This window comes from Rhododendron vialii, chromosome 2a (assembly GCF_030253575.1).
Source record: "Rhododendron vialii isolate Sample 1 chromosome 2a, ASM3025357v1".
NCBI lineage: Eukaryota > Viridiplantae > Streptophyta > Magnoliopsida > Ericales > Ericaceae > Rhododendron > Rhododendron vialii.
This window is the reverse complement of record NC_080558.1, coordinates 44198532-44213648: the sequence shown is the minus strand read 5'-3', so window position 1 is coordinate 44213648 and position 15117 is coordinate 44198532. Positions and strand designations below refer to the sequence as shown.

At 37.4% G+C, this 15117-nt stretch overlaps 1 protein-coding gene across 3 annotated transcripts in view; it reads right to left on the bottom strand.

The window, feature by feature from the left end:
• Positions 1-5908, bottom strand: part of LOC131315640 (uncharacterized) — a 38254-nt gene extending 32346 nt beyond the window's left edge. For all 3 annotated transcript variants that reach the window (XR_009196835.1, XM_058344814.1, XM_058344815.1), the window contains exon 1: positions 5530-5908. Coding sequence is in view for 2 of the 3 variants with exons in the window: in XM_058344814.1 (XP_058200797.1) it covers positions 5530-5798 (269 nt within the window). In the remaining variant the exon portion in view is untranslated. The remainder of the gene's footprint in view (positions 1-5529) is intronic.
• Between the last annotated feature and the right edge of the window lie 9209 nt (positions 5909-15117).

Below are 15117 nucleotides of genomic sequence, written 5' to 3'. Positions count from 1 at the left end.
TAATTAACTAGAGTGTTATTTAGACACATTGCATCGGTTTTTCTATTTTACCTTTACTCTCTTGAATTACTCTTTTCATTATTTCTTTATTCATCAAGCAATAAAAAAAAAAATTTCAATCATCACCAAATGTAACCCGACCATCAACGACATTATCCAAACTGCTCATATCGTTAGTGTCGATAAGAAGATCATTCATGAAAAAAGTCATCCTGATCAGATATTGAAAAGTATCAAACAACATATATATATATATATATATATATATATATATATATATATATATATATATATACGGGACGGTTGAAGGGACACCCAAAAAAACACCCCAAATCTCAAACTCATAGTTCCCGATCAAATTTTGATGATCCGAACCGTTCAATGTGTGCAGAATGTGATTTTAAAGGTGCTCGCTAAAAATTAACAAAAAAATCATCGGGAAAGGCTTGATTTGAGCAGTTTTTATTTGAACCGTTCAATAAAAAACTGTTCGAAACTGTTCGGATCAAGCCATTTCCGGTCATTTTTTTTGCTGATTTCTCGCGGGTACCATTAAAATCACATTCTGATCACATTGAGCGGCTCGGATCATCAAAATTTGATCGGGAACTATGAGGTATTTTTTTGGGTGCCCGCGGAACCGCCCCGATATATATATATATATATATATATATATATATATATATATATATATATATATATATATATATATATGTTAGACTGGTAAGGGATCCCTCACTGGATCCGTGGTGTGTGTGTGTGTGTATATATATATATATATATATATATTTGTTTAGAGACATATAGATTTTCAATGAAGATAATTTTTTCATGAATATTTTTCTCAACAAGTCGTAAAAAAATGATTCATCCCGTTATAAGTTCGATGATTGCTTACGAATAGGTTTCCATTGTTTGTTAAGTAAATTTGGGTAAACATGTGCGACGTTGCTTCCAATTCCCTAGTGCGGCATTATTAGCGAAATTATTGTTTTTTTTTTTAAAAGAGTCATTCATTCAATATAAGCCCATCGGGCAAACAAATTTCAGAACATATACAGGAAAGAATCAAAGCAATCTAAATGTCGATCCGACACCTACTGCCAAAGAGGCCCCACGATAACGCCGGTACAACAGAGGATTTAAAGAAATTCACAGCTCAAACCTTAAACAAATAAGCATCGCTGAAATTTGAAGGCAAAACAACAACAAAACTAGAATCTAACAGGTCTCATGCATGGACAAAAACCACAGACACCGGCCTGAACAGAATGAGAATCGAAACATCGGACCTTGGCGACCGAAGACCAGTCTTCATCCAACCTAATGCTGCTCAGCCCAAACAAACACCACCGGACCACCAGCAACTCACCAACACCACCGAAACCCACCACCCCAAAACAAACACCCAGAGACCACCAACACCGGACCATTCCTCAATAGGCGTCGTATTATTCGCCCACCACCATCACCCACCAGATCTAGAACACCCAGACTAGTACAGAATCGGACAGAGGGAAACCTGCCGATAGAAAAGGAAAACTGAAAAAACCAGAAGAAAAACGAAAACCCCAAACACCAACCGGACACCTTATTATACTCGTCACCGGACCATGAGCAAAACAGATCTGGAGACGATGGAAGAGGAGCGGGACAGAGGAGCCACCAACCGCCGGCGAAGCTGGTCGGAGGAACCCTTGCCGTCCTAACGAGCCGCCACCCGAAACCTGCAGGTCATGGAGAACATGGGAAAGAAAGAGAGGAGAGGCGAGGGGGGGGGGGGAGGGGGGAGGAGGAGGGTGGGAGAGGCGGAGGCCCCCCTCCCCCAGATCTGGAATCGTTATCTGTTTGCTTCTGTCTTAGAGAGAGAAAGAGCAAAGACAAAGGTTAGAGGAAGGATAGTAGTAAATGGAGAGGATTTTGACGAGGTTGGTGCAGCATGAATTTTGCCTCTTCACTTGGCCGAAAATTGCACTCTGCCTAGCCTTGTGCACTTGCTCTTAAGAGCCACTTTTTTTTTTTTTTTTGGTTACGTCGGAAATTCAATTAACTAATAATCCAAAGAACACAGCAGAGTCATAGCAAAGATAAATGATAGAACATGCTAAGATAAGGCCAAAGAACACTAGTCTAAAACCTACCTAAGAAGAAGGCTATCTCTAATCAAGAACTTCCGTAGGGAGATAGGAATAGTCACTGCAATAATCAGCTCGTCGTTTTGTTCGGCGCCCAAGCGAGCAAGATGGTCAACACATTGATTGGTATTGCGGTAAGTGTGAGATAGGTTGGTGCCCGTGCGGCTTAGCAGCCCATGAGCCTGAGTTATGATGATACTCTGGGCGTGGTTTCCTGGATTGCCTTCAGTGGTGAGCTCAACAAACTGTTTGGTTAGACTGGAAGGAAAATAATAGAAAGGAAACTATAAGATATTCCAAACTACAAAAAAGAGAGAGTATAAAATAGTAGAAAGGAAAGTATAAAACAATACCGGAAAGGAAAGTATCAAATAATTTGGTATTTCTCATCGTATTCTCAATCTAAATAATGAAAGAATTCCTTTTTTAGTTTCTTTTCTTTTTCTGTCCTGCTTGAGCTTAAAAAATGTTACGCGTACAACTGTCGTGTTGGTTGTGCACGTAATTCTGATCGTCCAGATGTATTTGTACTTTTGCAAAATAAAGCCTTCAAGAGTTTTACTGCCCTATTTTTTGGTTAAACAAATTGCTTGTTTTATTGGGAGAAGAACTCCTACTCTTAATCTTAGAAGGGCGAGAACCAACTACGTTTGCCATTATAGGCGGATATGTAGGCATAGTCTTGCTGATAAAGCCAAGAAGTGGGCTTAGTTAATGCTCTTGGTAGGGATTGTGTTTACGTTTCACATTACAGACAATAACGATACCATTTTTCCCTTCTTGCAAGAAGGCTAAAATGGTATGCCAAGATATCCGAGTTTACTGCCGATCAAAAAAAGAAATCTGAGTTTACCATCTATTAATTCTTAAAAATCTGATATCGTAGAAGTAAAATGTTTTGTCCCCTTGTAAACACCAACTAAGAAAATACATAAAAAGATAAGGAAATGAAAATATTTGTGCCCTTGAAAATATTAATTGGTTGAATCAAACACTTTAAAACGTACCAACATTTGACATAGGTATGTGGGTCTGTAAACACCATGTGAGAATATGGAGATGAATCAATAGTTGTTGAAGTGCTTAATAATCTCCACGAGGATCTTAAAAAACGCTTGAGAGCTCTTGCAAAGCGTTTGCCCAAAGACAAGGTAACATGGAAACCCCTAAACTTGAACTTTTCAATTGATGAGATTCCCAATTCCTATATAAAATAAAATGTCTCACTTCGAGAAAAAACCTTGGATTTGATTAATCAAATTCATGATCCCTTGTCAACATTTTCAGATGTCAGGGACTCACACCCATAAGTTGATCCAATCCACCCATATTGTTAAAGACTTAAAAGTGGTCCATCCATGTTTCTTGCTTCAGGGTGACTATTTCGACTTTGATAGACCAAGAAACCTTGTTTATCCTTACTAATTAGACGGAAAGTGGGTCGTCTCAAACTTAGTGTCTGCAAGAAAACTTACTAAGTCGTAGCATAATCATCTTAATAGTTGCTTCTTTTTTTGTCTTCCAACTCTCACACTAGTAGGTTTAGTGGCTACTACATGCCGAGGAGGTTAACTAACTATGAAGTTCTAAACTATAGCTGTGAAGAAATGACCAATAATCACAATACCTTCCTTGATTTCTTCCATCGACCATAGTTCATGACTTCCATTATTTCTTCCATGCTCGCTCCATTGAAACCCTCTTGCCTTGACTTATTAACTGGGCTTTCACTACCAAAGAAACTTGATAAAATGAGAGTACGCTTCAAGTTTGCAATGAGTATGACCAGAACACTGATCATTAAGAAGTATTCATCCAAAAACGGACACAAACACCAGCCAAATTACTGGAGCACTAAGGCTAAGATAAACTAATGAAAATAATACTTTGCAAAAATAAGATGTTGATTGGGAGCTGTTGCCTGCTCGAAATCCAACCAACAACCGCCAGCTATGGAGTACCGACACTCCTAAATGCTACCATATCCAGCGACATGTATGGGACACGCCAAATGGACGCCAACAATGGATTGAAAGATCATGGCACTCAACAATGTGCACAAACAAATCCATACACTAGGCATATAGCACATGGATGTTGTGAGTTTCCATTCTCTAGTGTTTCTCTCTGCTAATCATTTGATTGTGAGATGAACCTCCAGGGATTGGACAAATTTGACATAGTCTGGCCCAATCCGTCACTTCAGAATGAAAAATTGGGGTTAGGGTTATCCCTCCAAATCCAGAACTGCAATCAAAAGATTCAAAACAGCCAATACTAGCACCAAAGTGCTGTCCACATGTAAAGTTTCAACAAAAGAGCTATTCACAAATAATGTTTCAACGAAACAGCTATCGCCAGGTAACGTTTCAATTTTTCAGTTACCTCGAAGGAAATTGAATGGGCGAGTTTATTTGGCTTAAATTTTTGCCGTCTTTTTTGATGTTTGCTCTTAATTTTTACTAGAATTGGGCCAAATATTTACATTGTATCATTCGGAATAGGAAAAGTGTAAAAATAGAGCCCTAAGTGAGCTATAGACACTCAAAAAGACGGTCCTTTTAGCGTCATCTTATACGAAGCATTTTTTTACAACTTTTTGGGTCATATTTCTATATTCTTCCTGTTAGAAAAATGGGTCGGTTCGGACCGGACCCAACCCACATGCGTCATCCACATGGGTTATGTGATTGAGTTGGTTAGAAGGATGAGACAGACTCCTAATCTCTATCTGTTAGGAGAGTTCAAAGATAATAGATTACCTACATCTATTAGGAGACTTTGAACTCTAGGACTTTTATCTATAAATATAGTCCTGCAGATAATTGGAGAGATATACAATACACAGAGTTAGAGTTCTATCTCTCCTTCTCCTCTAGAAAATACTTTCCTGCGAAATATCTTCTCTCTCTAGGGTTTCCATCTAAGAACCCTAGGATTTGCTCTACCCGACGTGAAAAGACGACGGTGTTCGTGAACGTAATCGGTGCTTGTAGAGCAGGCCTCAGATAGTGAAAAGTTTGAAGCAATTCAATTCCGCTGCGCTTCAATCGTATGTGTAAGTCTTATGTGATTTATGAGTTTTCGATCCAACAAAATTAACACTTCCAATTGCTCTTGTCAAGACGAACTATGTGATGACCGAAATCTAGTAAAAATTAGAGGGGGAACAACCAACAAGACAGTACAAAAAAGACGGCAAAAATTCAAGCCTCTTACTGTTTCAAGTATGATAAGGGACCATCGTAAAACCCTAGGGTGAATCAAGCAGATGACTACAGAAGAGAGCAAAACGAAACAAAAATACAAAGCAGGAGAAGTAAATGCCGAAGTCGACTGCAGAAGAGGGCAAAATGAAACAAAAATATACAAAGCAAGAGAAGTAAATGCTTACCGAGGGGGGAGGAGGTGGTGGTGGGAAAGAGATTTACGCTTTCTCTCAGCCAAAGCTCCATGCTTGTGCTCAAGGCGCTCAAATTGCTGATAAGGCTGGACTCCAAAAGTATCGTCTTCAAGGAAAGCCAGAGGATCCATCTCCCCCTCGAATCTAAATGCACACGCACCATCGCCGTCTTCTTCTTCGTCGTCAGTTTCATCCTCGTATTCACCATTGTCATCCTCATCTCCCTCCTTTTGTTCTTGGTCGTCTTGTACTAGTTCCATTCTGCTATCATCACTACCTCTTTCGTGGGTGTCTATGGAATTCAAATTGGAGAATGAATTCAAATTTCTTTTGTTTTGGAGAATGAATTACTTTCGCCCATTCAGAACCTATGATAAGGAAGAAACATACTACTAGATAGGTCTTCTCCTACGATTTGTACGACTCCTCCTTCGGAGATTAATATGTATCCTATCATGTTTTTTTTTTTTTTAAATTCTATAATACGATCATGTATCCTATAATTTATAGATTACTTATTAGAAAGAAGTTGGGCCTTATTTCAAAAAATAGAATCTCAAATGCATTAATCCAAGCCCTTTTGATCTAATTATGGGAGTATCTTTTAAGCCATTTAATAGAAATTCAACCAAAATGTATGATTTGTAAAAAAGAAAGAATCGTACTTCGGTTGTATTTTGTGTGACTTTTCTTTTCCTAACAAAGAGAACATAAAGCATTGACGTAATAGGCCCAGACTTAAAATTTTGCATCTTAATTTTTTTTAAATGTTAGCTGCATAGTTTGTTCGTGTTATTAGTTGTATCTATTTTTAATTAAATATTAATTATGATTAACAATGTTGAAACATAAATTAAATTTAGTATTTTGACAAAGCTCCAATTGACAAAACCCAAATATGATAGATATCATCGAAAAAAGATATAAATATCTAATTTTAAAAAACTCTAAAATATTTAGCTCTAAAAGTTTTAGAATATCCTTGTGAAATATTTGGAGGTTTTTTGTGAAAATTAATCTCATGTGTAATTCTAGAATTATGTTTAATTCCTGGAAGAGTTTTTTAAAATCCGTACCATCCAAAACACTTTTAGACGATTAGATTAAGAGCGGTGAATGTTGAGCAATAATCGAAGAATTCTATTTTAAATTTCTTTTTCTTTTTCTTTTTTTTTTTTGGTCTCATTTAACTAGTGGTGATAAATGGGTCAAACGAGCCAAACAGGTAGTTGGTCAAACTTGGTTTGATAATTTAACGAGCTTCAAAAATATGTTTAAGCTTTACTAGCTTAGCTTGTTTGTGAGATGAGCCAATGTCAAATGAGCTTTAATCAACTCAAACACGAGCCGATCTCAAGTAGCTTGAATTTTGTATACACAATAAGTCGAACAAGCCGAGTACTGCCTTGTTCAAACTTGGCTTGGCTTGAAATCTTAACCAACTTTAAAAAAAAATGTTCAAGTTTGATTTGATTATGTTACAAATAAATCATAAACAAGCTGTTAACGAACAAATACAAACGCAAACTCGAATAGCTTGATTGGTTTAGCAGGAACAAAAATTATTGTCCCCCTTCGCTGTGATGAGAATGATAAGAATACGGTAGACAAGGTTCACAAGATCTTTCTTCTTCTTTTTTTCAAATGTTGCTAAATGAAGTGGCGCAGTGATCGTGCAGAATGATGACCGTCCATAATTTTAGTACTACAGTACAATCCAAATAGCTAAGAATGAATATGCGCAACTGAAAAACTGAGATAAAATAAGTAAAATTCACGACGTTTTCTTATCTTTTTTTTACTACAAAAAGGATGAGAAGGGATGACTACCGTAGCAACTGCCCTGGTTTGAGTCATAATTACTTACTGGACTCGAACCTGGACGGATCATGTACGGGAGGGAGGAAAACACTCAAGCCCACTCAATTTGAGCAATAAAAATAAATACTTGTGTGTATATCTGGAAAAGTTAACTTCAACGCCCCGGTTTTTTTTTTTTTTTGAAGATTCAACGCCCCGGTTTGAGTCATAATTACGTACTTGCCATATTCCTTTGTTGTAACAGTTCGCGTACTTTTTTCCTTTGTTGGAGGATAAATTCCTTGTTAAAAACCAACACTCGTGGATTCCTTTTTTAAAAGTTATTTTTTTTCAATTTTCAAACTCAAATATAATGAAGATGAAAAATAATTTTATGACTTCTTTGGCACCGTATAAAAGATCTCAATGAGATCTATCAAACAAAATCTATATTGGTAGGAAAATTATTTGCGTAAACACATGATTTTTGAGCTTAAAATTACCTTCATTTTTTAAAAGTTTTTTTTTAAGAAACTGGAACGCCCCGTATCCTACGATTTGTATTGTATACTAATTTTATATGTATTCTATGATTACTTATTCGAAAAAACTCGAACATTATTTCAAGAAGTAAAATGCAATAATCTAAGGCAGTAATAAGTTTTTTTTTTTTTTTGACATGTAAATAAAATCGGAATCGATCCATGACTCACGATTTGGATTGGAATCGAACCACGTGACTTTTGATCAGAAGAATTAATTTGCGACTCGCAGATTAGGATCAAATTCATAGAAATTCAATCCGACCTAGACCGTGACTAGCCGTACTGCACATTCCTTGTTAAATTTTCAAGAGAGAAATACCCTTGACATGCGCTCCTCCCGTCTTTTTCAAAGTAACTTAGGATGAGTTTTCTACTAGACTATAAAGTAATAAAATAGCTAAAAGGACTTATTTTTCTTTGTGAAGGAAAATAACCTTCTTTAGGTTCGTTGAAAAGCTCGACCTTAGAGTGTTCACAATGTTATATAATTAAAATTAAAAAAAAATTAAATTAACAATGTTGATAAAAAAAATGTGGCTCACAATGTTATAATCAAACTTAACAATCTCCAAATAATTAACTTTTGGGATTTGGATAACCAAAATTAGCAATTTTTTGATAATTACCAAATTTTATAGACCCTACATATTCTCAATCAAATACACCAATCATTATACAAAAATATTCTATATCTCTTCCCTTTTCCTCTCTCTTTCGTTTCGAACAATATTTTCTAATAAACAAATATTTTACTAAAAAATTGTTTTTTTTGGAAAACAGTTTTTTAAAAGTAGTTTTTTTCCAAAAAACAAGTTTCAAAAACTATTTTGTATTTCTAGGGAATAGTTTTTATTAGTTTCACAACTATTTTTAGAAAAATTATTTTCTAGTGTTCACAGTTTTAAATTTTTTGTTGTTTGAAAAGATGATGTAACAAGTTTTGACTATCCAATTTTGATTATGTCATTGTAGTCATTTACATTGCTAACCTTAGCAATCTCTTAAATGAAAATAAAATTGATGTGGCATCTTTTAGTTGTTAATTTTTTATTATAGTATTGTGGATACTCTTAGAGCATGCATATACACAAGTTTCTAGTTAAAAATAGTAGTGAACAGTACTCATTTTTCTCACTACTATTTTTATTTTACCTACGCAGTACTCACTTCGCTTTCAACATTTCAGGAATACTATTGTGGAGCAGTGTTCACTTTTCCCTCTTGAGCCCAACTCACTCATCCTCTTGATGATTTGGTCTTGGGTCTACTAGCTCTCTTCTCCTTACCGGCAGGAATACTATTGTGGAGCAGTGTTCACTTTTCCCTCTTGAGCCCAACTCACTTATCGTCTTGATGATTTGGTCTTGGGTCTACTAGCTCTCTTCTCCTTACCTGCACACGGTTAGCGCCTCCCGGCCGAGGATAGCTGGAGGGCACTCCGATACCTAAGTTAGTCTTGACTCAGAGAAGAGAAAACCAAAACTTAGTAGGATAAGGGAACATACCTGGGTAGGGTTTATCAAAGCAAATATAGTGGAGTTCCTGCCTTGGGGCCGGGATCAAGTTCGTGGGAGCACGGCTCCAGCGTGCCGAATGACATCACCGACCACCGATAACCTGCACCCATGCAGGGCCTGTGGGTGGTGCGCATTTGAGCTTGTCAGTCGGGGCAGTGTCGCAGAACCAGATTGGCGTTGTACCCCTGCACAACTATTCGCTGAAAGTCCAACCTGGGTTCTGTTGGGGACCGCTCCACGTGTCACCTTTCGAAGGGTGATGCGTGACCGGGTGTAGACACCTCATTTCGAACTTTTGAAGCATCTTTAAGTTTTGTTTTACTAGTGGGCTTTCCGATAATGAAATAAAGGAAAAATACCTAAGGTGGCTTGATGTATGGACTCCCAAACCCTCAGAAGCCTTAAACATAGCTACTGTCTTCAACCAGAACCTCGCGCGGTGTTCCAAAACATCACACGGTATACCTGCCAGAATAAACGCTCGGGTGGCGTTCCAATAACCAAGGCGGCGTTTCAAAAGATTCTCTGACACAGCTTAGAACCTTGTCGGCTTCGCCTGCTCAAAACCCACGCGAGCAAATAGCCCCTGGACGCAAAAACAGCTGCTAATGATAGAATACCTCCTGTAGCTAGCCTCGTATACACCTCCCCACGGCCACTCCTTCTTTGCTCCCTACTCGCATGTTTTCCTATAAATTGAGCCCATGGCCAGCCATTTTCAAAGGACGAGTACCACAAGAGCTACTAAGCAAAACTACTATTATTTTCGTCTCTAAAACTCCAGCAAAGCCTCTCACAAAAATCCTAGGGCTGCTTGCGGTCCGGTTCGGTTCGGATTTCTACAAATTCGATGACCGAACCGCTAGTCACGATTTTTACAACATAAAATCCATGTCCGGACCAAAAGTCTTACGTTCCAATCCGATCCGTGACTCGCGGATCGGTTACAGTTTTTGTCCACGGATTTTAGCAAAAATAAATCTCAAGCATATATCCCACAATAAATGAAAAGAAGGTGACATTCAGAATTAAGTTTAACACCACCAAAAAGTACTTGTTACATAAACCACCAAAGACTTACTTTAGAAATCAAATTCCAAAGAATCTAAAATACTAGTAGGATTGTCTCATTAATGTATATTACATAACATAAAAGAACCGGAAAAAAAAAATGAACTACTGAAACTCAACTAGAGTTATCCGTAATTTATACAAAAAACTACATTTACTCCTTATATTTTATGTTCATCTACACTATATCCCATTATTAAGATAAAATACTAAAATTGGTGGAAAAAATTATTAACATTACTAACAATTTATTATATAAATAAATACACACACACACATATATATTATTTATATAAAATAAATATCTCACGATCCGGTTCGGTTAATCCACGGTTTCGTAATGAAAATCCGTGGACCGAACCGCGAGTCATGGTTTTCTAATTTTTCAATCCGCGTCCGGACCATTAATCCACGGACAAAATCCAAAAGATACGGATTGGTTCGGTCCGGACCGGTTTCACGGTTCACTGGATTTTTTGAGCAGCCCTAAAAAAATCCCACTTAAAGTCACTCAAACCACTTGTGATTTTTGGCTTATTCAAGCCAAGAACTCTCTTCCGCAGTCGCACTCACCCTTCCTGGGGAGACTCTTAGTGTTCTTTTTTTCATATTTTGGTTTTTTTTTTTTTGGATATAACATGTTTTCCTGTTTTCTTTGAATATATTTACTTGAGACATGCATTTTCGGTGTTATGTATAGTTTTTTTTTTTTTGGTCATTGGTGTTTGGATAGTGTTTTTTGTTTTATCAAAGTTTTTTTGCGTTTGAGTTTGTACATGCAAAAGTTAGAGATTGAAAAATTGTTTGGTCTTTATTTGCTGATTCAAGTTAAACAAATCAATGAATATGTTTGGATTTTTGTTTTCCGGCTACAAAATTGAATTCATTGGACTGTGATTGATATAGGTTTCAATGTCCAGTATTTATTTGCGTGTGCTAACTGTTCTAGCCCTGTCTTCTGGCACGGATATGCACTAGTTAGACTATACACAAGCAAAAGACCCCATCCAGATAGGACTGAGGTATACCTAAGACTTGGAGAGCTCTTAAAAGCCATGCACCCCTACCATCTGATCGTCAAAAACCTTTACCTCTCCAATTTTACTTCAACCTTTCACGAAACTTAGATCCTCTCGCAGCATGTTTAATCACATGTATTACAAGGATATAAGCATATTACCAAAAAGTACATCTTCAAAAGTGAACAAATCAAAATATCAGCATATAGTTGCCATCTCGAAGCAATTAAATGGTTTCACTAAAATAGGATGCGAATGCACTATAGGATTTTCGGTTCCCATTAAGCTAGTAGCGCAACTGCGCTATAGGATTTCCGGTTCCCATCAAACTAGTAGAGTACTGTAAAGACTCTAAGTTTTTGACCTCTCAAATACCCTTCATATCTTGGAAGAGACCATGTGACCAAAAAATAACAAGCCCTAGGGAAAAAAAGGAACGATTTTAAGACACATAATGTATAAAAAAAGGACCCCGAATTGCAATATTTCCAGCTCAGAAGCTGAATGAGATCACCCAAAAAAGCTGCTTCAGAATAATCTTCCACCGAAACTTTACAAATCCATATATAAGCTCCAAATATAAATCCACATGCAATAGATCATGCTGGACCCAAAAAAAAAAAAAAAAAAAAAGGAAGGAAAACAATCCACAATTAAAAAAAAACTAACCACACACAAATCAGTTCACTCCACCATCTTGCGAAAACAATTTAAGACATAGCTGTCTGTTTCAATTATTGAATGATAGGTACATGGGTACCAATACCATCAACATGATTTTGCTCACAATCAAGACATTCAAGAGGAAGGATCACCTTTGGCTACTTTAGCATGATTTTATGGGCCAGGATTGGAGAGAGTTTACGGGTCAGGATCGGAGAGGAGCCGGACTCAAGAACTCCTATTATACTCATAATCTTAAAAGGATGAGAACTAACTACGCTAGTCCATCTGCCGATGCGAGCTTGTTCAGCTTGCACGGTGAACTATGGAGTCCTCATTCGATAAACTCTACACAATCTAGAGTCTCATTACCTCGAAAACCCTCACAATTGGCTCTCGTGGGTCCATTTGCTTGCGCAAGCCTATACAACTTGTGGGCCCCATCTTGTGTCGTGTGGCAGCAAGTCTCTTTCTATGTGGTAGTTGCTAGCCACATGTTAGTCTAACAACCTTTCCAAGTGTCGTAGGGTGAGTGGTCAGTCAAACTTCTTCACAAGTCAACAGTCATAATTTTGACCGCACCTACAATTACCCCACGTACGTTTGCGGTAACGTGTTGGCTCTGCCTCTTTACCAGCCCTATCTGTTCGACTTCAAGCAAGCAACACCACCGTGCCTCCACCCACGTCTTTTCAATCTCCCATGGAGTGTCATTATGTGAACAAATCCATGAGGCACTCCGGGCTTAACAATTAACTTGATTATTTTGCCCATGGTTTCACTAATAAAATAACTGAGTTTTGTTTTGTCAATTGCGCCTCACTAACCCACAACACTTTAGAAGAGTTTAAAAATGATTAAGCCATTAAGATGGATTAATATATAACACAATGACACACGCGTGATGTACTTCACATAATAAAAATGAACATGTTTGTCCTTTCGTTGACAAATTCAATCGAACAGCGACAAGGCACGTGAAATGCAAGATAGTGGATCAAACAATTAACGAGTGAGTAGCACTTCATATCAAATAACTGGAAGGCGCCCTAATTCAACAAAAAGAATGATTCAAACCTATATATGAGCTAAACAAAAGTTAGAGGCGGTGAAGTGCAAACATTAACAATTTGAGGGGGTAAAGTGTTCCCCAGGCATAACTTGGGGGTTTAACAGTAATTTACCTGAAAAGAAAGGAGATATTTGTGGGTCTACGTGTTAAAAACAGGTCAAGCTTTTCCCCCCAACTTCATTACGTTCAAGAGAGAGCATTTCGAGATCGAGAGAGAGAAAGTGAACGACTGGCGACTGTAGAAGAAGATCGACGAACTGAATTCTCACGCGAAGGAGAAGATCAGTTTAAGAACAAGGTATCTATCTCTCTCTCTCCCTCTCTCTTTGTCTCTCTCTCTCTCTCTCTCTTTAGAATTAGTTAAGATTCAATTTGTGATACAGGAAGCAATTAGGGATTGATGGAAAATGCTGCAAACAACAACGATAACCAGGGGAACACGCCTATTTCTGCTATCACTGTAACAAGTCATTCCACAAATTTAAAGCTTTGGATGATCACAACAGAGACACACACAAATATTGGGAGCATACTTGTTTTCCGTGCCATAACAAGTTCCAATATTTTAGTCTACTCATTAATCACAACACAAAACATCATCATTATTAAGGTACTCGATCCTGGCCTTTTTTGTTTATCCCACTTGTTCTGAATGAGAATGAGAAATGATTTGGATATCTTTTCGTAATAGGTCAAATTGGACAGTGCTAAAGCAAACATGATCAAGAATTTTCTTGCTAGTCTTGCCTTGCAGCCTGTATAAAACATCAAATATACTTGTCATGGTATATAAGTTAATGGCATGGTAGTCTTGCCTTGCAGCTTGTATGAAACATTTCTCTTTCTTGTATACCATGCCATTAACTTATATACCATGACAAGTATATTTGATGTTTCATACAGGCTGCAAAGCAAGACTAGCAAGGAAATTCTTGATCATGTTTGCTTCAGCACTGTCCAAATTGACCTATTACAAAAAGATATCCAAATCATTTATCATTCTCATTCAGAACAAGTGGGATAAACAAAAAAGGTCAGGAATGTCTTAATGATGATGTTTCGTGTTGTGATCAACAAGTAGACCAAAATATTGGAACTTGTTGTGGCAAGGAAAACTCGTATGCTCCCATCTATGTGTGTCTCTGTTGCGATCATCCAAGGCTTTAAATTTGTGAAATGACTTTTTACAGTGATAGCAGAAATAGGCGTGTTCCCCTGGTTATTGTTGTTGTTTGAGGTATTTTCCATCAAACCCTAATTGCTTCCTGTATCACAAATCGAACCCTAACTAATTCCAAAGAGAGAGAGAGATACCTTGTTCTCGAACTGATCTTTTGCTTCATGTGCGAGTTCGGTTTGTCGCTAGTCGTTTGCTTTCTTTCTCTTGATCTCGAACGCTCTCTCTTGAACGTTGAACGAACGTAATGAAGTCGTGGGTGGGGAAGCTTGACCCGTTTTCAACATGTAAACCCGCAAATATATCCTTTCTTTTTTGGTAAATTATAGTTAAACCCCCAAGTTATGCCTGGAGAACACTTTACTCCCTCAAATTGTTATTGTTTGCACTTAACCGCCTCTAGCTTATGAAAAGCTCATATATAGGTTAAAAGCTCATATATAGGTTTGAATCATTCCTTTTCCTGAATTAGGGCGCCTTCTAGTTGTTTGATATGAAGCGCCACTCATTCGTTAATTGTTTGATCCATTATCTTGCATTTCACTTGACTTGGTGTTGTTTGATTGAATTTGTCAACGAAAGGACAGACATGTTCATTTTGATCATGTGAAGTACATCACGTGTGTGTCATTGTGTTATATTAATCCATCCCTTAATGGCTTAATTGTTTTTAAACTCTTCTAAAGTGTTGTGCTTGTGGTGTGGGTTAGTGAGG